General features: G+C 40.1%; 1 protein-coding gene and 1 pseudogene across 4 annotated transcripts; both read right to left on the reverse strand.

Annotated features, from left to right (window-relative positions):
• Positions 1-593: 593 nt before the first annotated feature.
• On the reverse strand, positions 594-24,074 carry MTFR2 (mitochondrial fission regulator 2). 3 transcript variants are annotated; one of them, XM_023191000.1, is made up of 8 exons: positions 20,734-24,074; positions 19,698-19,814; positions 15,193-15,297; positions 13,312-13,424; positions 11,855-12,087; positions 9,342-9,699; positions 3,210-3,384; positions 594-952 (listed from the first exon to the last, which is right to left on the reverse strand). In XM_023191000.1, the coding sequence occupies exons 2-8, from the start codon at positions 19,758-19,760 to the stop codon at positions 839-841; spliced, it is 1,161 nt and encodes a 386-aa protein (XP_023046768.1). In that variant the 5' UTR covers positions 19,761-19,814; positions 20,734-24,074; the 3' UTR covers positions 594-838. The 3 variants fall into 3 exon arrangements, with proteins under 3 accessions (XP_023046768.1, XP_023046767.1, XP_023046769.1); XM_023190999.1 differs by having other exon boundaries at positions 20,447-24,074; XM_023191001.1 differs by lacking the exon at positions 20,734-24,074 and having other exon boundaries at positions 19,698-20,433.
• Positions 9,904-10,437, reverse strand: LOC111525558 (annotated as a pseudogene). Its single transcript, XR_002726143.3, has one exon. The product of XR_002726143.3 is annotated as a 10 kDa heat shock protein, mitochondrial pseudogene (transcript).
• Positions 24,075-24,182: the final 108 nt, after the last annotated feature.

The following is a 24,182-nucleotide window of genomic DNA, read 5'->3' on the forward strand; positions in this document are numbered from 1 at the left end:
AAAGAAAAACTACACTATTATACTTGTAGTATCATTACAAATGCTTTTGGCTGCAAGTAACAGAAAACCCACAGGGCATTATTTTTCTAATATATCTTTCTGACAAGAAGTCTGCAAACAGGACTTGTTGATGTTGGTTCAACAGTTCAGCAATGTCATCTCTGTGATTCTAACCCTTTTCTTCATGGTCATAACTGCCACAGAGCCACTCCTACCTGGAATATGGCCAGGAGAAAGGGTTGAGAATGGAGGTGGGGCCAGGCAAGCAACTCTCTGCCACAACAAGAAAACTTTAGGAAACCTGGGCTTTGTTGAAAGTGAAGAGCTTGGCAAAATGGGTGTGGCTGAGTCCATCGCAATGGTGACCTGAGCTCCCTGGCTGCTGCACACAGTCTGAAGGGTCCAGGGAAACATGTAAATTTCCGTATCACATCAGTATGTGGGTGAAGAGGGACAAAAGATCTGTTGCAAACTTTTGTTTCATTTCTATTATCCAAGAAACTACCTATGAAATTCCTCACAAAAAACAAACAAACAAAAAGGTCAGACTACGTGGTGAGAAAACATGAATTTGAATTGCTACAAAACACAAGCAAGTTCAAAAGGAATGTTTATTTTAAGCTCTATGTACAGAAGAACAGAGTGTAAATGTAGAAAGGAACAAAGGAAACAAAAATGACAGGCATAGATATTTACATAGCAAGTGTAGGCAAAATGTGTCAAGAAAAGTCTTTAAATACATCTACTTTTAGCCTTTAACAGTCCAAATCAGTTTCTAAGAATAATTTATCATCCAGGAAGAAGTTTTAGAAGTGTAACGCTCAACCTTAAGTTGAGTTTAAATCCTTGAGTTTAGAAGGCTTGTATTGCTGATACCTTGGTCAACAGCTTTTGTGTTGACCATTTCTTCTTTAGTTCGCTGCCCTTCTGACTGTGAAATGTGATGTCCAAACTGAAATAAAGCAAATATTTAACATACAAATTATTCTAATGTTAAAAAAAAAAAAAAAAAAAAGAATGGCAAGACAAAGGCCAGATGACCCTCTGAGGTTTAACACACAATATTTACTTACTGTATGTATTACTATAATACATCGTTATTTGGCTGTGTATCAGGTACTACACTCACAGCCAAGGACAAACGTGAACGAGACACTCTCAGCGGCACAGACTGAGCTCTTAGGCAACTAAAATTGGAGTCCCTATGTGCCCAGCCTGAAATTAAGTGCTAAAAATTACGTTAAAAAAAAAAAAGATGATTCTCTAAAAAACTTGTAGTTGGTTGGAAAGTGCGAAGAGACACTGAACAGCAAGCAGTAAATGACAAGCTAGTAACACTTCGCTTATCCACTATCACTGGGAAACGGTGTGTCCCGCCTACGGGAACTTCTCAGATAACTGCCAGGTTTGCAAATATCCTGAAATTTTAAGAAACCAAGTTCTAGTCTCTGCTCTGCCCCTTATATAGGGGATTATAGGCACTACAGGGCTTGTTTTCCTCATATTATTCGGGGGAAGGCGGTTACCGCTATAAAGATCTAGTGAGATGAATAAAAAAGGTATTTTGCAAGTTACAAATTGCTCTACAAATGATAAAATTAAACATTTATTTTAGACACATTTGCATTTTTATGGTAAGAGTTCTAAAGCAAACTTCTTGTCTTCCTTTTTTTTTTTTGAGATGGAGTCTCGTTGTGTCACCCAGGCTGGCAGGCAGTGGCGTGATCTCGGCTCACTACAAGCTCCACCTCCTGGGTTCACGCCATTCTCCTGCCTCAGCCTCCCAAGTAGCTGGGACTACAGGCACCGGCTAATTTAGCCGGCTAATTAGCCCGGCTAATTTCTTTTGTATTTTTAGTAGAGATGGGGTTTCACTGTGTTAGCCAGGATGGTCTCGACCTCCTGACCTCGTGATCCACCCGCCTCGGCCTCCCAAAGTGCTGGGATTACAGGCTTGAGCCACCGCGCCCAGCCTTGTCTTCTTAAATAGTTAAAAGAACATAATTTTCTAAGTCAACATGCTAAACATCAGATATTAAAGTACACACACACACACACACACACACACACACACACACAATGGTGAGCTAAGAAGTTGCTAGCACTGGAGTGGGAATGTGTGTGTGTGACAAGTCCCTCCACTCTGTTACATTTTTTTATATTTTTTTTGAGATGGAGTCTCGCCCTGTCACCAGGCTGGAGTGCAGTGGCACAATCTTGGCCCACTGCAACCTCCGCCTCCCAGGTTCAAGCAATCCTCCTGCCTCAGCCTCCTGAGTAGCTGGAATTACAGGCGCACACCACCACGCCTGGCTAATTTTTGTATTTTTAGTAGAGACGAGGTTTCACCATGTTGGTCAGACTGGTCTCGAACTCCTGACCTAGTGATCTGCCCACCTCAGCCTCCCAAAGTGCTGGGATGACCACGCCCGGCCCTGTTACACTCTTTCAGGACTCAATGCATCTGAGCTTTCCAGTCTCTTCCTCTGCTGACATCTGTCCTTCCTCAGTGCTATCTAGCTGACTTTAGATGCTGTTCCTCTTCCACACTCCTGTCCAGGGCTTATTCTTATGTGTTAATACTACCTCAACTAAATTAAGACATGTGAAAACCACCCCAAAATTAGAATTACTTCTAAATTTAAGAAAAGAGACTTCAAGTAAATAGCGGTCTTAAGGCTCAAATGCTTAAAATCCAGTGTTTGTCATCCTAGGCATCCAGTAAGTGCTGTCACTAAAGATAACTATAATCCCATTTGCTTTTTTACATGCAGAGTTAACATTATATTCAACAAAATATCCAAAGTCTGTATATTTGACAGAGAAAAATCTTGGCGTATTCACATTCCATATGGTTAGGGGGAATCTATTGCACCATTCTTCCCCGGCCCTCTCAAACTGTCAGACACCCCCAGTTCATACTGCAGATGGCAACATCAAATTGGCACCTAAGATAAGTCATTATAAACATATGCACAAATATTTTTTAAATTAAGTATTTTATTTCAAAAGACCTCATAATAGGCTAAAAGTGAAAATGAGCATATAAAATTAACAACAAAAAAACCCCAGAAACATTAGCAGCATCAATAAACAATTATATAGCCCATTCTGCACAATTACTTCAAGAGAACTTGAACACAAAGCTGTAACAGAAACAATACATCTGAGAAAAACTGAAAAATTAATATTCCATTAGTGTAGCTTACCCTTGAAGTTTCTGGACTAGAAAATGGGGAAGAGTCCCAAGATCTATTCTCTTTCTCAAAAGAATCATCCTCTTGAAATGCAAATTTCTGCTTAAGTGCATGAGATATTAAAGAAACTGGATCCCAATGTGAATTCTGTCTTTCCCTCTTATGAATGGGTCTACCGCCAGGTGACCTATTTTTTAAAAAAAATTGAATTTATTAAAACTTGGATGTAATTTTAGCTCCTTGTTGACGAACATAGCAGGAATACAAGCATAATATCTTACAATTTAATTAGTCTTCAAGAGACTGAAAATAATCTAACCTTCAAGAAATTTTTGCAATGAAATAAGGAAAGCACAATGAATGAAGAATCAGAAAAACCAAGAACCGATCTGACTTGAGACTCTGCCATAACCCTGTTAGGACCTGAGATTTGTCAGATGTCACTATACTGAAGATCTTTATTATTGTAATTTTCTAATTTCCTAATGGGTAGGAAAATTCAAATAGGAACTTTTAAAAGGATTAGAGTTCACGCAAAAAAAAAAAAAAAAAAAAAAATTAGGCAAATTGTTCATCTGTTTGGGTATTCATTCATTCAATCTTCATTGAATGCCCACTACTACATCCAGCTCCATTTTATGCTTTGGGAGTATTCTGCTTCCTATTCTTACAGCAAGATTATCATCAATATACTAGTGAGTAAGATCATTTGGATGGTAATAAGTGTTGTGAATAAAACAAAACAGAGGCTGGGCACGGTAGCTCATGTCTGTAATCCCAGCACTTTAGGAGGCCAAGGTGGGAGGACTGCTTGAGCTCAGGAGTTCGAGAGCAGCCTGAGTAACATAGCGAGACCCTGTCTCTACAAAAAAATTAAAAATTAGCCAGGCAACTACTTGGGAGGTTAAGGCAGGAGGATCACTTGAGCCAAGGAGATCAAGCCTGCTGTGAGTCGTGGCACCACTACACTCCAGCCTGGGTGACAGAGCAAGACCCTGTCTCAAAAAAAAAAAAAAAAAAAACTAAATTAAAAAATAAAAAATAGGGAGATGTAGTAGTGACTAGGGACAGAAGCACTTTAGATGAGACATGATCAGAAAAAAAGCCACTTTAAGGAAGCAACATCCTCTTTAAGAAAATGACAAGGGGTCAGTTTTAGTGTAAACATCTGGGGGTGCATCAGGAAGGAGCTTGGCAGGTGTGAGAAATGGAAAAAGGAAACCAACTGCAGCTGGAGCTCAGTGGACAAACACGGGACGTAGGAGAGGAGTTCAGCGAGAAGTGAGGGCTGGCTCCTAGAGGGACCTACGGACACAGCAAGGGCTCTGGAACTGATTCAAAGCACAATGGAAACCCACAGAAGAGTCTGAAGCAGAAGAATGGCCTGATCTGACTTCTGGTCACTATCTGCAGAATACATAAGGAGGCAAGAATGAAAACAGACCACTGAGGAGGCTGCTGTGGAAGTTCAAGCTAGATAAGAATGGGCTTGGCCTGGGCAGGTGGCAGTGGAGGTCAAGAGGGTCCACAGAATTGAGCTATGTGCTGATGGGAAGTGTGGGAGATAGAACGGAAAATAAAGATGAATGATGATTCCTAGATATTTGTTTTTGTTTTTTTGAGACGGAGTCTCGCTTTGTTACCAAGGTTGGAGTGCAATGGCTCACTGCAACCTCCGCCTCCTGGGTTCAAGCAATTCCCCTGCCTCAGCCTCCTAGTAGCTGGGATTACAGGCGTGTGCCACTATGCCCGGGTAATTTTTGTATTTTTAGTAGACACAGGGTTTCACCATGTTGGCCAGGCTGGTCTTGAACTCCTGACCTCAAGTGATCTGCCCACCTCGGCCTCCCAAAGTGCTGGGATTACTGGTGTGAGCCACCACACCTGGCCTGATTCCTAGATCTTAAGTAATAACCTGGTGATCGTGTTGCCATTTGCTAAGATGCAAAAGACATGGGAAAGAACAGGTTTTCAAGGTGGCGGAAAAGAACAGGTAGGAAGGAAAAGTCCTATTTTGGACCTGTGAAACGAGATACCTGTGAGACAGGCAAATAAAGATGTCAAGTAGGAATTTGGGTGTATGTACCGGGGCTCAGAGGAGAGATCAGGGCTAGAAAAATAAACATTTGAGTCATAAGCATACAGCTGGTATTTAGAGCCACAGGACTAGGTGAGCTCACCAAAGGAAACAGCATGGACAGAGAAGAGAGGGGGTTGAGGTCTGAACCAGGTACTTCAACATTTAAAGACCAGGCCCAGGGGGAAGAGTTAAAGGAATAAGAAGGAATAGCCGATGAGGTCAGAGGAAACCTGGGTGTATGCTTTCCCAGAAACCAAGTAAAGAAAGTGCTCCAGGCCAGGCGCAGTGGCTCACACCTGTAATCCCAGCACTTTGGGAGGCCGAGGCAGGCAGATCACGGGGTCAAGAGATGAGACCACCCTGGCCAATATGGTGAAATCCCGTCTCTACTAAAAATACAAAAATTAGCCGGGCATGGTGGCACACACCTGTAGTCCCAGCTACTCCGGAGGCTCAAGCAGAAGAATCACTTGAATCCAGGAGGCAGAGGTTGCAGTGAGCCGAGATCATGCCACTGCACTCCAGCCTGGCAACAGAGCGAGACTCCGTCTCAAAAAAAAAAAAAAAAAAAAAAAGGAAGTGTCCAGGGAGGAGATGGGGACCACCATGGGCTGTATCAAATGCTGCCAAGAAGTCAAGTAAGACAAGCAATGCAAAGAGACCACTGGATTTAGCCACATGGAGAGTCATTGGTGAAGCAGTTTCCAATGGAGTCACTGTGGGTAGAAGGCAGCATTGATAGACACAAATTATAGACGACTTCAAGAATTCCTATCAGAAAGGGGAGCAGAACAACAGAACAACGGCTGAGAGTACATGTGTTCTGAAGATGGGAACTACTCAGGTATGAGGAGAAGGATGAGGTAAAGAAGGAAGATTCAGTGATGCAGAAGCGCTCATTTTAAGTGAAATCCTTGTGAAGAGGAAAGAGAAGGGAAACCAGTAACCAAAGGAAGAGCCTGGCCATGAATGATGACACTTCGCTCACAACAGCAAGATGGAAGGCAGAGAATCTGCATGGGGAATCTGTAGGTGTAAAGAGGTGAGAGAGCTCATCTGATTGCTCAGCAATGTACAAAACAAAGTTAGCTGTACAGGGAATTCAGGAGAGAGCAGGCGGACAGGAGGTAGAGTCTACTGGCCTTTTAGTTGTTTTTCCAGTGATGGTAACAGTCACAGAGTTGCTGTTTGATACTAAGCCTGATGACATAAGTACAAGATCTAGTTGGGGCCAAGCATGCACCTACGACCATAGGATTTTTCTCAACAAGCTAACTCAGGCTCTTCCTTTGGTTACTGGTTTCCCTTCTCTTTCCTCTTCACAAGGATTTCACTTAAAATGAGCCCTTCTGCATCATTGCAAGCATCAAACTCACAACCTCATTAAAAACAGAACTGACTTATCTGTCCTAGGACTATTACTATACAGAAAATACATCTATTTTCTCACCAAAAACCTCTCTGAGGGATTTCCAGGTAAACATGACAAATCCCTTGTGAAATCCTACTAAAATGACAGTAAAGAAATGAAAAAGGTCTATATATCCACAAGGACAAAGAGGGACAGGAGATAAGAATTGCAACCAGATGCTGGAAGCTGGAAAGCTGATGAAAGTGAGAGCGTGGGGCATGAGTGAAAAGTCTGTGCTGAACAGACACTTCTCTCTTGCTCGTCTTTCCCTACTCAGCTCTCCAGTGACCTGGCTTGCACCCACTGTGTAATCCCCACCCCTCCGACCATGAGGGCGACTGAAGAACTTTCTAAGGAAAATCCTGTAGCCCAAAAGAAAAGACATACAGCTCTGGGATGTGGCCAAGAAAATGGTCCTCTCCCTAATCACTAAATTGTGAAGCCCCCAAGTTGATAAGCCCACCTCACACAAAGAACATGCAATCAGCTTTTCCTTGCCTCATTTTTAAATAAGAATCACCAGATGCTTACACAAGGCTACAAAACTAAAGATAGAGATCAAAGCTAAAAGGAAAAAAGAAACTCACAAAAAATAGAGTAATTCAAGACAGAAAAACTTAAAACAAATCTATACTTTTAATACTGTCAGTGGGATAAGACCAATAAAACCAAAAAGATTTTAAAAAGAAGCACGTGAAGAAAAAGAAACAGCTGTTAAAAATTAAAAATGTGGGCCAGGCACAGTGGCTCACCCCTGTAATCCCAGCACTTTGGGAGGCTGAGGCCAGTGGATCGTAAGGTCAGGAGTTCATGACCAGCCTGGCCAACATGGTGAAACCCTGTCTCTACTAAAACTACAAAAAGTAACTGCGCATGGTGGCACGTGCCTGTAATCCCAGCTACTTGGGAGGCTGAGGCAAGAGAATTGCTTGAACTAAGACCCGGGAGGCAGAAGTTGCAGTGAGCCAAGATCATGCCACTGCACTCCAGCCTGGGTGACAGAGCCAGACTCCATCTCAAAAAAAAGAATAAAAGAACATTTTTGGACATGCAAAGTATTAAACTAATCTACCTTTTATGTTTCTCCGGAAGCCACAGGAAGATACGACATTTAGGAAATCAGTGATGCAGCATAGAAAAAAGGGGGGCAAGAATGCTCAAGAGGTAAGCGAAGGAAATCCTTCGGGCACAGAGGGATCCTCGAGGAGAACCACCAAGAACTAAATGGAGGTTCATCCAAAAATTAGAAATAGAACTACCCTATGATCCAGCAATCCCACTTCTGGGTACTTATCCAAAAGATGTGAAATCAGTATCTCAAAGACATATCTGCACACCCACATTCATTGCAGCGCTATTCACAATAGACAAGACATGGAAGCAAACTAAATGTCTACCAACAGATGAATGGATTAAGAAACAGGATATATACATATAATAGAATATACAGTATGCTAAGTGAAATAAGTCAGTCACAAAAAGATAAATGCTGCATGATTCACTTATATGAAGTATCTAAAGTAATCAAACTAAGTCGGGCACAGTGGCTCTCGCCTGTAATCCCAGTACTCTGAGAGAACGAGGCAGGAGGATTGCTTGAGCCCAGAGAGTTCAAGACCAGCCCGGGCAACACAGTGAAATCCTGTCTCTATTTTTTTTAATAAGATAAAATAAAAAATAAAGCAATCAAACTATAGAGGTAGAAAGAAGAATGGCAGTTGCCAGGGGATGAGGGGAGAGGGAAACAATTACTGTTCAATGAGTATAAAATTTCAGTTATGCAAGATGAAAAAGCTCTAGAGACCTGTTGTACAACATTATGCTTATGGTTAATGATACCGTATTACACACATAAAAATCTGTTAACAGAATAGAGCTCATTATGTTTTCTCACCACACACACGCACACAAATACAACTCAGAGAGGCAATTATTAACTCTAAAAAAATTATTCAACAAACAAAATATAGTCAAAATATATGAAATGGTGCCAGGCACAGTGGCTCACACCTGTAATCCCAGCACTTTGGGAGGCCAACATGGGCAGAGTGCTTGAGCTCAGGAGTTCGAGACCAGCCTGGGCAACATGGCGAAACCTCATCTCTACAAAAAATACAAAAATTAGCCAGGCATGGTGGCACACGCCTATAGTCCCAACTACTAAGAAAGCTGAGGTGGGAGGATCACTTGAGCCCAGAAGGTCGAGGCTGCAGTGAGCCATAATTTCAACACTGCCCTCCAGCCTGGGTTACAATATGAGAAATGGCTTACTGTGGATGTTTACTGTTATAATAGGGATATTAATTTTGAATACTCATTTAACTAAAGATTGTGGTTTCACTATTTCAGGAAGACGTAGCAAGATGTGTGTGTGTAGAATATCTAAGAAAATATATTCCTAATATCCTACAATTGGAAGTCAATATAATTAAAATATCAAGAACTAGCAAATAAGTATGTTGTTTCAAAAATATGGTGATAAGAGACAGTAGAAGAAGTAGTCAAAAATAATTGAATGTCATTATCTCTGGGATAGGTATTCAGGGGTAAAGAATAAGAAAAAAGACATATGTTAATTTTCATAAACATAATAATTTTTCTAAACATACAATTGACAAAATTTCAGTTCACTTTTCAAATTACAACAACATACCGCTCAATTGCACGAAGCTTAACCTTATTCATATCCTTTAGAACGTCCAACATGTTTGGAATATCTTTATTTCTCTGGCTTTTTGAATGATGACTATAACTGGTCTTATTAGCAGCCAGGTTCTGTTTGTTCATTTCAGTAGCTGGATTATCTGAGTCACAAATATTACTAGATCTTGGTTGTACGGGAGGAAAACACAGTGGCTGGAGAGATGGAAACTGAGGAGGAAGTGGTGGTGGAGGAGGAGGAGAAGAAAGCACTGAACTTGGAAACTGATCCGGCTCCACATTCAGATGGGCAGCCCGCGATGATGACAACTGGCCCAAACTAACGGGCTTGTCATTCAAGCCAAAGGAACCTACAAACAAAGTGGTTGATTACAAAATCATGCACAATTATCTCTAACGTAATATATTTTAATAACACTAATTAGAACCAAAACAGGAGCAATTTCTGTAATGCTACTAAAAGTAGCGATATAGTAGCAAGGAAAGAGAATCAATTCCATCTGCTTAGTAATTTAAGAGTCAGGTCAAATTGTGAATTCATTTTTTTGTTGTTGTTGTCATTAGTTATCATTAGTTTATTATAAAAGAGAAATATGGAAATTATTTACATGATGAAAGATTTCAGAACTTCAGCGGAATGGGCAGCTTCATGTTGATGCCATTTCAATAGTGACTTATTTCAGTCTACGTACTTTCCAAGAATGTCACCATCTCTAAATAGGAAATAATCCTTGTCATCTAGAACTACTTTGGTGCCTCCATACTCTGGCAGAAGAACTTTATCTCCAACTTTCACGCTAACCGGTTGAATCTCTCCACCCTTTCCTTTAGAACCCGATCCAACAGCAACGACTGTTGCTTGCAATACTTTTCCTTGAGATTTTTCTGGAAGCATAATGCCTCCTTTGGTTACAGGTTCAGCAGCACTTCTTTCAACCAATACTCGGTCAAAGAGTGGAAGAAACTTTCTAAATGCTTGTCCTGCCATGACTCCCTCCGCCTCAGACTCGTACTCTGCTCTAGTGTGTGAATTCATTTTTAATCCAGTTAGGAATTTTCAGTGTAGGCCCAAGAGCAGAGGGGGTTGGAGAATGAATTTTAAACAAACAAACAAAAAAATGTGTTTTTTCAGTTTATATACTCTGAACTTCATCCTCTATTTTAAAAAGCTAAAACATAATCAACAACTTGTAGTTAGAAATACAATTTGATGTATTCACTCTATAATGACATTGAGAAATTATTTCTCAATATTATTATTAAGCATATTATTTTCTAAGCAAAGCTTAAGATGGGTACTGAGTATTTAACTTTTCCACAACAGATTTGCTCCTAAAGGACTGTGGGTAAACATGATTGCTTAAGAAAACTGTGTATAATTATATATCATTTTACTTATTATCTATAAATATAAGTTATTGTATATTATATAATGTGTTGATATGTAAATTATGTTATAAATATATACTGTATAAATATATTAAATTATATGTGTATTTATGCATTTGTATACATATGTATTAAAAATTTTTTAGCAATTATATTTACACACAGCCCTTTACAGCCAAATCTGTTGTGAAAAGCATTCAGTACCTAGATTGCTTTACATTTTATACACACATACACAAATACATACATGTTGTGTGTGTGTGTGTGCATATGTTTAAAGCAAGCTATATCTCTATAAATTTATAAAACAATCATCAGGAAAACATTACTCACCTCAACTTGCTGGACGTGTAGCAGCAATAACTAAAAACTATAAACATATGATGCCTCAAACCTAAATCCTCTTTCAAACCAATGCATTCTTCCTCTTTAATCTCCAATGCTTTCATGAAGAGTTAGAAAAGCTTTCTGAGGGCCGGGCACAGTAGCTCATGCCTGTAATCCCAGCACTCTGGGAGGCCAAGGTGGGTGGATCACGAGGTCAGTAGATCGAGACCATCCTGGCTAACACGGTGAAACCCCGTCTCCACTAAAAATACAAAAAATTAGCCAGGCATGGTGGTGGGCGCCTGTAGTCCCAGCTACTCAGGAGGCTGAGGCAGGAGAATGGCGTGAACCTGGGAGGCAGAGCTTGCAGGGAGCCAAGATCACGCCACTGCACTCCAGCCTGGGCAACAGAGGGAGACTCCGTCTCAAAAAAAAAAGAAAAGAAAAGAAAAGCTCACATAGAAGACAACAGACTTTTTAATACAAAAATACAATCTTCTAGTATAGTGAAGCTAGTTCTTCTTTAAATCAAAGCCATCCTCTCACTACAAATGTGTCTTAATTTATCTTGAATAAACATCAGACATAACAATTTTGTATATCCAACATCCTTTTCTGTGCATTTAATGTTTTCATGGTACTTATTCAGAATTGTACTCACTTAAACACTAGATGTTCCTGTATGCTACTGTATGTACTATATTCAGTACAGTATCATGCTGTACAGGTTGGTACAGGCTATACCATGAGTTATCATCTAACTGAAACAAAACTCCTGGTGTTACTTACTAGAATTTGCACTGTTTTTCAGTTCCTGCATTTCTACAATTGCTGCAATCTGAGAGCGAAGAAAAGTCAGCTCATTTTCAAGGGCAGCTATTTTTTTAATTGTAGCTTCATTTACAAGCATATCATTTTTCACTGTTTCTTTCTGTCTTACAGCAGGTGACAGTGGATCCCGAACTAGTTGCAAAGGATGAAAAATTTCCACCTTCTCTTCTTCATTTTTCCATATACTATTTCTGTGGGTGAAAAAAACAAGAAATGAAAATCAAAAGACAATAAAACAAAATGAAAGCTACTCTCAGGCCAGGCACGGTGGCTCACGTCTGTAATCCCAACACTTTGGGAGGCTGAGGCAGTGAATCACCTGAGGACAGGAGTTTGAGACCAGCCTGGTCAAAATGGCGAAACCCTGTCTCTACTAAAAATATTTTTAAAAATTAGCTGGGTGTGATGGCGTGGCCCTGTAGTCCCAGCTACTCGGGAGGCTGTGGCAGCAGAATCGCTTGAGCCTGGGAGGCAGAGGTTGCAGTGAGCCAAGATCATGCCATTGCACTCCAGCCTGGTTGACAGAGTGAAACTTCGTCTCAAAAAAAAAAAACTACTCTCTACCCCCCATGATTGTTTTCTAGAGTCACTGAGGACAAAGAAAACATCTTATTTAGCTTTGTATTCCCAATATAAACAGAACGTAGCCTCCAATAAAGGACCATTCAGTGACCAGGGAATAAACAAAACAAACTTTGCTTTTAGATTATAAAACAAAAATAATTATCCTGCAATTGCTCTACTTACTAACTTTAAATGCAGGTAAGTTAATTTATTTAGAAGTTCTATATAAGTTAATAGAGTCTTACATTCAGGATTACGTTAGGGTGAAATGTATGTTCTTTTAACTATTTGAAAATTGGTGCCAACAGGTAAGTTAGTTTATTTAGAAGTTCTATATAAGTTAATAAAGAGTCTTACATTCAGGATTACGTTAGGGGTTAGGGTGAAATGTATGTTCTCTTAGCTATTTGAAAATTGGTGCCAGTTTGATACATAAGAAAATCAGCCAGAATACTTAAATAATTGACACTGTGCTTAGAGCCTGTATCTGAATATACTAACATATAAGGTAATACTCTAGGAGTAACACATCCAAATTTTGAAATACATTTAACATCATTGCCTGGTGCACAGTAAACACTATGTAAGTTTTGGCTAAATATATGGTTCTAATATCCCTTTGATAACCACTCCCTCCTAGGCCTGGTGTTAGGTTTAAATGTGCATTTAAAAAAAAAAAACTGGCTAAAAAAATGAAAAACAGCCAGGCTTCTTTACTAAGAAGATATAGTAGGGCACGGCACAGTTTGAAGATAAACAAAACAAAAAAAGCTCAATCAATCGGACCAAGCTTCGACACAAGCAAGAATTCAGTTTATAGCCCACTTCCCAAGGTAAGCATAAAAAATTACCGAAATCTGAGATAACTGGCTTCTTCATCATTTGCCACATACAAAATATCAGCAAAAGAAGGAACCACAGATCCACAATTATCAGAGTCTACAGAGTTCAAGAGCGGGATCAACTAAAGTAAAAAAAAAAAAAAAGTCAGAGCTCTGCAGGGAGTCAGGAGAAGACACATGCCCCATGGTATTAAATTAGTTAATGATCCAAAAGAAAGAAAAAGAGAAAGAATATTCAATAGAAAAACATGCACCTGTTAGCAAGAAAGAACACTGGGAAAAATGTTATGCTGAAGTCTAAGCACTAAGCAATATTCTCTCTGGTTAATTTCATCTATCATAAAATGCAAAATAAAATTAAATAAGCTCTTCAGTTATTGTTCACACTTGCCCATCTGTGAATGTCATTACAGACATGTACCACGTAACATTTAGGTTGACGATGGACTGCATATACATGGGGTCACATAAGATTACAATGAAACTGAAATATTCCTATCATGAGTATTTACTATATTATACTTTTTATTATTATTTTAGAGTGTATTCCTTCTACTTTAAAAGAAAAGTTGGCTGAGCATGGTGGTGCATTCCTGTAATCCCAGCACTTTGGGAGGCCAAGGCAGGAGGCTCAATTAAGGCCAGCAGTTCAAGACCAGCCAGGGCAACATGGCAAGATCCTGTCTCTATCAGACAAAAAAAAAAAGTTAGCCAGGTGTGGTGGCGCGCACCTCCCAAGTAGTTCCAGCTACTCAGGAGGCTGAGGTGGGAGGATCACTTGAGCCCAGGAGGTTGAGGCTGCAGTGAGCCATTATCATGTCACTGCACTTTGGCCTGGGCGACAGCAAGACCTTATCTAAAAAAAAAAATTAAAAAAAATAAAAAGTTAACTATAACGCAGCCTTAGGAAGATCCTTCAGAAGGTATTCCAGAAGGTATTGTTATCGTAGGAGGTGACAGCTCCATGCATGTTATTGCCACTGAAGGTCTTCCAACAGGACAAAATGTGGAGGTAGAAGATAGTGATACTGATGATTCTGCCCTGGGTAGGCCTAGGCTAACGTGTGCTTGTGTCTTAGTTTCAACAAAAAAATTAAAAAAATTTTAAATCATAAAAAGCTTATAGAATAAGGATATAAAAAATATTTGGATAGCTGTACAATGTGTTTTAAGATAAGTGTTACTACAAAAGAGTCAAAAAGTTTTTACAAAATAAAAACATTTATAAAAAAGTTACAGTAATCTAAAGTTAATGTATTATTGAAGAAAGGGTTTTTGTATAAATTTAGTGTAGCCTAAGTGTACAGTGTTTATAAAGTCTACAGTAGTGTACAGTAATGTCCTAGGCCTTCAAATTCACTCACCACTCACTGACTCACCCAGAGCAACTTCCCGTCTTCCATTCATGGTAGGTGCCCTATACAGAGGTAACATTTTTTATCTTTTTATTAGACTGTTACTGTACTTTTTCTATGTTTAGATACACAAACACTTATCATTATGTAACAACTGCCTACAGTATTCAGTACAGTAACATGTTGTACAGGTTTGCAGACCAGAAACAACAGGTCATACCATATAGCCTGGGTGCGCAGTAGGCCATATACCATCTAGGTTTGTGCCAGTATACTCTGTGATGTTTGCACAATGACAAAATCACCGAACAATGCATTTCTCAGAATGTATCCCCCCATCATTAAATGATGCATGATTGTATTTAAATAAACAAAACCACAAAAACATATATGAAATGGCTTGTTCCCAAGGGTAAATTAAAGGTTTTTGGCTTGCAGGAAATGTTTCTTCCTTTGTTGTTCTACCCTGTATCTGTAAGAGTACCTAGGATTATTTTGTACTTGGTACTTAAACAATTTATATTGACTGACTTACCTCAAAATTAGGTCTTCGACAAGGTTCTAATGGAAGCATTTTCCCAATAATACGAACAATACTCCTAGTTGATCCATAGTCTTTATTTTCCCAAATCAGCAAAACCTATTTTAAACATAAAGTATGAATTAAAATGCACTCTGATTAAGCAGATTTATATAAGTATGAAAAAAGGAGATGTAAAAAAGATGCGGTGGCATTTTTTTAAAAATACAGGGAGTCCTGTAAAATACATTTATTTTTAAAAAGAAGTATAGAATGGCAGAGGCTTTCTTCAAATAACAGAACTTTATGAGTATTTATCTAAAAAAAAGATGGTAGTAAACATATATACATTCCAGGGAGATCTTTTAAAAAGCACAATTCATCACAAGGTCAGGAGATCGAGACCATCCTGGCTAACACGGTGAAACCCTGTCTCTACTAAAATACAAAAAATTAGCCGGGCGTGTTAGCGGGCGCCTGTAGTCCCAGCTACTTGGGAGGCTGAGGCAGGAGAATGGCGTGAACCCAGGAGGCGGAGCTTGCAGTGAGCTGAGATCCGGCCACTGCACTCCAGCCTGGGTGACAGAGCGAGACTCCGTCTCAAAAAAAAAAAAAAAAAAGCACAATTCATTTTGTTCTGTTTCTGATAATGTCCAAATACCCTGGAGGAAACTTTGTTCAAAAAAATTGCATCCCCTCCTCCAGCTACAAATCCCATCTTTTTGGCCCAACCAAAAATTGACAATTTCAATTTATCAAGCAACGAGGTAATACGGAGTATACTTATGTAATATCCTTTAAAGGAGAAATAAAAAAGGGAATAAATAAATCAGGTCCTAGACAATTCAAAGAGTTATTGACATAAAGCAAAATGTATCTGCTGGCAGTAAGCTCTTGAAAAGGTATTAGAAGTGAAAATGTGCCACTATAGCTCAAATACTACTTCGTCCTTCAGTGTGGGCTTCCCAAATTAGTGTAAACCATTGCCACAGGAACTACTCTCCCCTACCAGCCAAAAGATATAATAAATTGGACATTTTTCCTAATATCCCAACAGATACAAGTAGCATCCTATAAGCATCCTCATTAAAACATCCAATAAACAGCCTGTCTCAGCTGTTAAACAACAGCAACAACCAACAACGCAGGCTAAGTAAACTGTGGGTTATGCACCTGCATGTTGATTGTGACCCATCATATGAGGTTAGGTATAAAATTTTCCCATTGTGGTGTCATGCTGGCACTCAAGTAGTTTGGGATTTTGGAGCATTTCAGATTTCAGGTTTTGAGTGATGCTCAACTGATAATATTTTTAAATTGCTAAGATTATTTTACATTTTTTTCACACTCAGTCTTCAAAATCCCTTATATAGTTTACACCTACAGAAGATCTCAATTCAGATATTTTGAGTACTTAAAAGTGACATGTGGCCAGTGGCTATCATACTGGATTTCACAGCCTAGAGGATATAGATCCCAGACCTATTACTATTGGAATATTTGGAGGATTGAGCATCTATATTTAAAGTGTTCTACAGACCATTCATCTGCGCAGCCCTGCTAAGAACCACAGGCATAGAGGCTTTGCTACCATGAGGGCTACCTACGGCATATACAGTCACCCAAGAGTTGGGTTAGCTCTTAGTTAATTTAAATGATACCTTCCTATCTTGCTCGGCAGTTTCCATCCTAATAAACTCCTGTCCTTTCTCTCATTCCTTCATTGCCCCTGGACATCTTCACTACTTTCGTTGTTGTTGTTTGCTTTTTGAGGTTTTTTTTTTTTTGAGATGGGGTTTCACTCTGTCACCCAGGCTGGAGTGCAGGGGCATGATCAGGGTTCACTGCAACCTCCATCTCCTGGGCTCAAGCAGTCCTCCTACCTCATCTTCTGGAGTAGCTGGGACCACAGGTGCACGTGACCATGCCTGGTTAATTTTTGTATTTTTTATAGAGACGAGGTTTCATCATGTTGCCCAAGCTGGTCTTGAAAACCTGAGCTCAAGTGATCTGCCTGCCTCAGCCTCCCAAAGTGTTGGGATTACAGGAGTGACCCACCACATCTGGCCATCTTCATCATTCTTGTTATTTCATCTTCCCTCTATTCCTGGTCTAGCATCCACATGTCGACTTCACTAATTTTCCGACCAAGTATGGATTTTCTGGTTAATTATTTCAGTAATATGTTCAATGTCACTCAAAAATGGTTCATTCTTTTGATATTATGTGCTCCCACATTGCTAATGAATACACGACCCTAATTACTCTTAGCTAGGAAAAAAAAACAACGACAATATTTAGAAAAACTACGACTCCATGATGACTTCAGCTGGGTTCTCACAGGTATTCTGAAATCCCTTCATAACAAGTTAGATTCTATACCACATTGCCCAGAGCAGTCTCCAATCTCTGAAATCCCTTCTCAAATCCCACCACTTCATTACCTGCAAGTGACCTTGTCTCTGCTCTTACTGAGAAAACCAAGAACTTCAACTTGACATACCTCAACTTCATTTCTCTTACTTAGCTCCATTCAAAATCTCTTTTCAGGCTGGGCGCGGGGGCTCACGCCTGTAATCCCAGCACTTCGGAAGGCCAAGGCAGGTAGATCACTTGAGGTTAGGAATTCAAGACCAGTCTGTCCAACGTGGTAAAACCCCCATCTCTACTAAAAACATATAAATCATTGGGCATTGGTGGCAGGCTCCTGTAATCCCAGCTACTCAGCAGGCTGGGGCAGGTGAATCACTTGAACCTGGGAGCAGAGGTTGCAGTGAGCCAAGATTGCACCACTGCACTCCAGCCTGGGCAACGGAGCAAGACTCAATCTTAGGGAAAAAAAAAAAAACCTCTTTCACTCTCTCTCACTTTCATTCTGTTCTTTAAGGCAGGAGAGTCTCTCTCCTTTCCAAGACTTATTTAACTAGATCCCTTGCCCAACTACCTTCTCAAAGGTGTTGTTCAATCACTCTCTCACGTGTATCTTAAATTTCTTCCTGTTTCTTCCAGAGTGATGACAAATATGCTGAAGTTACTTTTAACTTTAAAAATAAAAATAAAAATTCCATTCTGCAGCCCCTTCAGGTTGATGGCCTCTCTCAATTTCTTTTCACAAGCAAACTTTTCAAAAGAAGGTTGCTGATCCCACTTCCCTTCCTGACATTCTTCAAACTACTCCAACACAGTCCCATTCTCCACTTACAGAAATTCTTAAGGGCATCAATAATGCAATAGTGATAAACAACTGTTCAGCTGTTATCTTCAGTCTCTTGATTACTGAAACGTAAAATGTTTCAATCACATCTAATGACATTTGCCATTATCAAGGTCCATGGCTTCAAATATCAAAACAAAGCAGGTAACCCCTAAAACTGAATCTTTTTCTTTCCTACATTCTAAAACCATATATATATATCCAATTGTCTGAAGGATATAATATGTTCTAACGTCACCTCTGACTCACCTCATCTCCATATTCAAACTACTTTCTCATACTAAGATGCCCATTCATAATAATGGCACCATCATTTTTCAACTTACTTTTGCTTTAAAAAAATCTTAAATTATCCTTGACTACTTTCTTCTAATTCACCCCACCTGTTTTCCTTATAGTCAATCTCATATTCCAGTTATCTTTATTGTTTCTTAATCCTCATATTTTAAGCATTATGAATACAAGAACCATGTATTACTCCTCTGTATTACCTGCAGAAACAAGCATATTGTTTAGATACAGTAGATGTTCCACAAGTAGATAAAATTTGATTTGCTTACGATAGAGTTTGGCTGTGCCCCCACCCAAATCTCACCTTGAATTGTAATTATCCTCACGTGTCAAGGGTGGGGCCAGGTGAAGATAACTGAATCATGGGGGCAGCTTCCCCCATACTATGCTTGTGGTAGTGAATAAGTCTCATGAGATGTGATGGTTTTATAAAAGGGAGTTCCCCTGCACAAGTTCTCTTGTCTGCCACATGTAAGATGTGACTTTGCTACTCATTTGCCTTCAGCCATGACTGTGAGGCCTCCCCAGCCCATGTGGAACTGTGAGTCAATTAAACCTCTTTCCTTTATAAATAACCCAGTCTCGGGTATGTCTTTATTAGCAGCATGAGAACAGACTAATACAGTTTATAATTCTCAGGCCTAAATCAGCCTCTTTCCATTAGATTTATTCTGGATTTATCGAGGTTTAAATATTGAACTTGTTTATAAATTACCCTGAATAGAAGTTTTAATGTATCTGTGCAATAAATGTAATTCTGTGAAGGTCATGTCTATATCTTGCTTCCTTTGTATCTTCTGTTGGCATCTGTCCTATCAGGTAAATATGTTCTCAATAATCTCATCCCTCTTCTAACTCAAACCATCAAAGCTATACTATTGCAAACTCACCTTTGTTCCACCTAAAAAGAAGTAACAATTTTGCCTTAAATCAAATGACTACATACAAGTCATTTCAAAATAAAACCCAAGAACAAATACAACAGATCCATTCCAATCCATTAAAAGATATTTACCTGGTCTACAGGAACGCCAAAATACTCCAGCATCTCTCTTAAAATATTCAGTATGAGAGACATTGATGAAGCAAATACAGAAGCCAATTCATAGGAACATTATCAGTTTCTTGGTGCCTTTGGGGAAAATTTTAGAAAATGTTACTCTTGACAAATAAATGCCACACAAATTGTACTACATAACATGGAAAAGTCCTCTTGATACACACTACACCGTCAACTAATTTCTCCTAGCCAGCACTATTTTGAAGGAAGTCAAAGAAAAAGAAAGGAACGGGAAGTCTGGGGGAAAGAGAGGGTTGTAAAGGAAATTTCAATTTATTGGTTAAATTACATTAAAACCTCATAGGATGTCTGAGCTTATGAAGGGGCCTAGTTAATAGAGACCAATCAAGAACAAACTGGACATCTACTTAGTAGGCAAGGCTTCAAGTTACATGCCACAGCGAAGCTCGCTTTCCTGAAAGCTTTGGGCTGAGACTCTTAGCAGATGGGTGAGTTTAGCCGACCCTTGAAAGCAGGCAAGGGCCCGACTCAGTTTTTTAAAAATGAACAGCTCTTCTCACACACATATCGAAGTACTGCCCATCCCTCCTCGCTCTTTTAAAATAAGGAGCATGAATTCCAGATAGGTGACGTGACTTGGTCACCCATCTAGTAACAGGCCGTGACCAGAGCCGGATCGCGTCCCTCGCTTTGGCCACAAGCTTCCTGGTGCTCTCCAAACACAGCGTGGTAGCCTTGCTCACCTTCCTCCGAAGCCGAGCCCCCGGGAATCACCAGAACATCAAGTGGAGGGGTTAAGAATTCTCAATCAAATTCCAGACTGCGCCACTCCTTGACCACATCACTCAGACGTCTACCCAGACCTCGACCCAGTTTCCACTCTCGCGCCTCGGCTTGCAGCCACAGGCGGTAACGATGACCTCAGTGAAGAACAAGAGGTCGACCCAGTGCCCAGCCCTGGAGCCTCACGTTCAGCCAGGATAACGTTAAGGGAAGCTCGCCCACCTCCTCCCGCACCCAACCAACCCACCTTCTAGTCCCTAGGACTGTACTGCTGCTACTTCCGCATGACGGGACAGCTACTTCCGCATCCCAGGACGAAATCAAACTCCGCGGGCTAGGACCCGTACCCAGTCTCATTGGGCAAAACTGAAGATCGCTGCTTCTGATTGGTCATTGCATGACGTCAGGCAATTCGGGAAGCGACCGCTTTTCCTTCTCAAGAGGCGGGTCTTCCGAGAGGCAGCCAATAGGAGATGACGGACGGGGCAGGTCGTGTTGGGACGGCGGCGCTCGCGCAAGGCAAGGTTTTAGGTACAAACCTGTGAGCTGGACTCGCGGTCCAGAGTTCGCACTCCATGTAACTCTTCGCAGGGAGTGTGTTACTCACTACAGCCGGACCCTAAGCGCATCTGCCTCCCCAAGTTCACCTGACACAGTCGCGATTTATTTTTTGGTTATTTCATTTATTCAGCTAATATTAAAATACCTGTGGGACTAGCAGAAGCCAAGCACTACCCCCGAGGGTTTTGAAGCTTTGCAGTGGCTAGGATTCATTTGTTAGTTCACTAAATACACCTAAGTATCCAGGCTACCGAATATGGGTCGGACACTCCTGGCTTAGCCGAGGATGGCAAGTGATGACAGGTGATAACTGTTTTCATTTCTGATTTGAGATTATTGGCTTCATACGAAATAGCTTCCTCTTCTGAATTTCAGCAAGACGTGCACTGGAGTAATACAACAATTTAAGATGTGTGCCTGCTACTGACATAATTTGAAAGTGTAAGTTTTTAACTAATTTATCTATGGTCAACATCATTTACTCATTCAACCAATAATGGATATCTACTAGGTAGCAGACACCATTCTAAGCACGAAAAATGCCTTAATGAGCAGGGCAGGTCCTTGTCTCCTGGAGCTTACATGCCAGTGGGGCATCTCTTTCCATTCTAACCCTAATTTGCTTTCTCTATAGCACTTATCGTCATATTCAGATATGCTTCCCCTACCACCAAACAAAATTGTAGACTCCAGAAGAACAGGAATTTGTTTTGATCCATGCTGTATCTTTCCCCAGTGCTTTAGAAGAGTGTCTGGTATATAATAGGCATTCAGTTTGTTTGTTGAATAAAATACCTACATGTGGTATGACAGAAAAGATGATAAAGAATGATTTGGGACTAAGCAACTAGCAAAACAATTGATAGCAATTATAGTGATATGCCCAGTAGTCTGAGCTGGATATGGCTGAAAGTTAAGTGCAGAACAAGGATGATGATGGATCAGAAACCCCACATTGAGTAAGTCACAATTTTCTCAAGTTCCTTGTCCTTCCCTATACCCTTGTGAATAAATCACGGCTTTATAACCCCCTCCCTTTCCCACTCTTATCAAACAGCAGAGTCAGAATGAAAACATTCCTGCAGAATAAGAAGGGAACCACTACTGTTCCAGCTGCACTATTAACATAGCTTAATATTCCAACTGATTTAGGTAGCAAAGAGGGCCCAGGTCAAACACTACATCCATGAATGCTTTGCTGACAACTTTCTTCTAAATTCTTCAGGTATTTCCTCCACGGTTTACTAAAGCATTCATAATTCCATTTTGACAAAATCCTTTTATGTGATTGGACATTTTTTCCATTGCTCATTTTTACATGAAATTAGATTTTCCTGAACTCTCAGAATGATAAGGTCCAAGAAAGCTTTTCTGACACCACAAAGCTAGCTTTTCTGTTGTCTCTGAGTAGTGTTCAAAAATATGGTGGCTTGCTTTCTGAGGTTTTCCTGTGTTCCCCTCCCCTAGTTTGATCCAGGCAGAAAACTTGCTATTCACAAGCTGCATGTAACACTTTTTAAAGTATCTAGTTGTCAATTATTAGCTCATTATATTGAATTAGCTCATTATATTGAGCTCGCAAGCCTATGTCCTTAAGATTTTCTACCTACTGACTCTGATTTCTGTCCTTTAAATATGTAACATGTTAAAATGAGGAGATCGGACAAGGAAGTATCAAATACCAGTCTCCTGATCCTATGTGATTTGAACATGTCTCTTATCTGGAAATGCCCTTTAAGGATTTGAACACAGCAATCAAGAACCTATCTCGGCCAGGAGCGGTGGCTCACGCCTGTAATCCCAGCACATTTTTAACACAACTCAGACTGTACTTGTTTCAAGCAGCAGCAGCAGCCATAAAATTAAATCAAGCCTTTATAAATATGGAATTACCATTCTTTCATTTATACACTCAAGGACCTTTTATTACATAACTACAGTATGTGTGCCAACCACAATACTAAATGCTAACATTTTATTTTGGCGGAGACACATAAGTGGAATGAATTACTAGTCTAAAGGTATGTGCTGCATTCAGTGGCCTCAGAACAAAAACAGGAATTGGAAATTTTTTGCTAGGGTGTAAGACTTTAAGATAGATAAGTGAATAAGTAGCAGCATAAGGCAAAGCGGCCAAAAACAGTTCATAGGGAGTTTCTACAGTTCATCATGACTAAGGTTCATACAACAGGAAGACATCAATGAGTAAATTTTGGCTTTAAAATGATTGTAATTTTGCACTTGAAAAACATCCCAGAGATGGCAATATAAAGATTAAATTTATGGGTAGAGTCCAAACTAGGAGACCAATGCAGCAGTTGGGGATAGTGATGAGCATCTATTATTGGGGGTGGGGGTTTTGGGGGGGCAGCGGTAGAGAGGAAAAGACAGAACATACACTTTATAGGGATGTCCAACTAGCTTAATGGATAAAGGAAAGAACATCAGTTTGCAGTAGGATGGGGTACAGGTGATGAATTCAGTTTGGAGTGTTGAAGTTCCAGCAGAACTATCCAGGGAAGAGTTGGAGAGAAAAAATGGAGTTCAGAAGAGTTTAAGAGGTAAATTTCAGAGTCACCACCATCTAGATAAAAATGTTTGAAAACCTGTCATTCACAAAGTACTTCCATTCTTGGTCCTTCCACATACCAATGTTATTTACTAATTTTTGCTACTCCCCCCCCCCCCCCCCCGCCCACACTGTGTAAACTTAGCCATAGACAATACCTGTGAAATGCTGGATCTGAAGTGCTAGAACATGTTTAACACTAACCTGAAATATGACTGCACCATGAAAACTCTTTACGGCTGTTCCAATTACTTTCAGGGCTTCCTCTGAAATCTGTATTGCCTTTCTACTTCCTTTTAAACAATAGCTTATCTTCTGGAATATTCAAATAGTAAAATGGCAAGAGAACTTTGTATAATGGTAAGCTTGGAAATTTTGAATAAAAGTGGTATTTAAAATAATGTGAGGAAAGTTTGACATTGAAAATGAGTAACAGGCCGGGCGCGGTGGCTCGCGCCTGTAATCCCAGCACTTTGGGAGGCTGAGGTGGGTGGATCACAAGGTCAAGAGATCCAGACCATCCTGGCCAACGTGGTGAAACCCCGTCTCTACTAAAAATACAAAAA

This window comes from Piliocolobus tephrosceles, chromosome 5 (assembly GCF_002776525.5).
Source record: "Piliocolobus tephrosceles isolate RC106 chromosome 5, ASM277652v3, whole genome shotgun sequence".
NCBI lineage: Eukaryota > Metazoa > Chordata > Mammalia > Primates > Cercopithecidae > Piliocolobus > Piliocolobus tephrosceles.

Excerpts from the sequence above, each read along its gene's own strand:
- MTFR2 (XM_023191000.1), bottom strand. The coding sequence starts at position 19,760 with ATGTCTCTCATACTGAATATTTTAAGAGAGATGCTGGAGTATTTTGGC. Across the intron at positions 15,298-19,697 it reads TTGGCGTTCCTGTAGACCAG|GTTTTGCTGATTTGGGAAAA; the intron begins GTAAATATCTTT and ends TGTTTAAAATAG. Across the intron at positions 953-3,209 it reads CTAGTCCAGAAACTTCAAGG|TTTGGACATCACATTTCACA; the intron begins GTAAGCTACACT and ends GCTTTATTTCAG.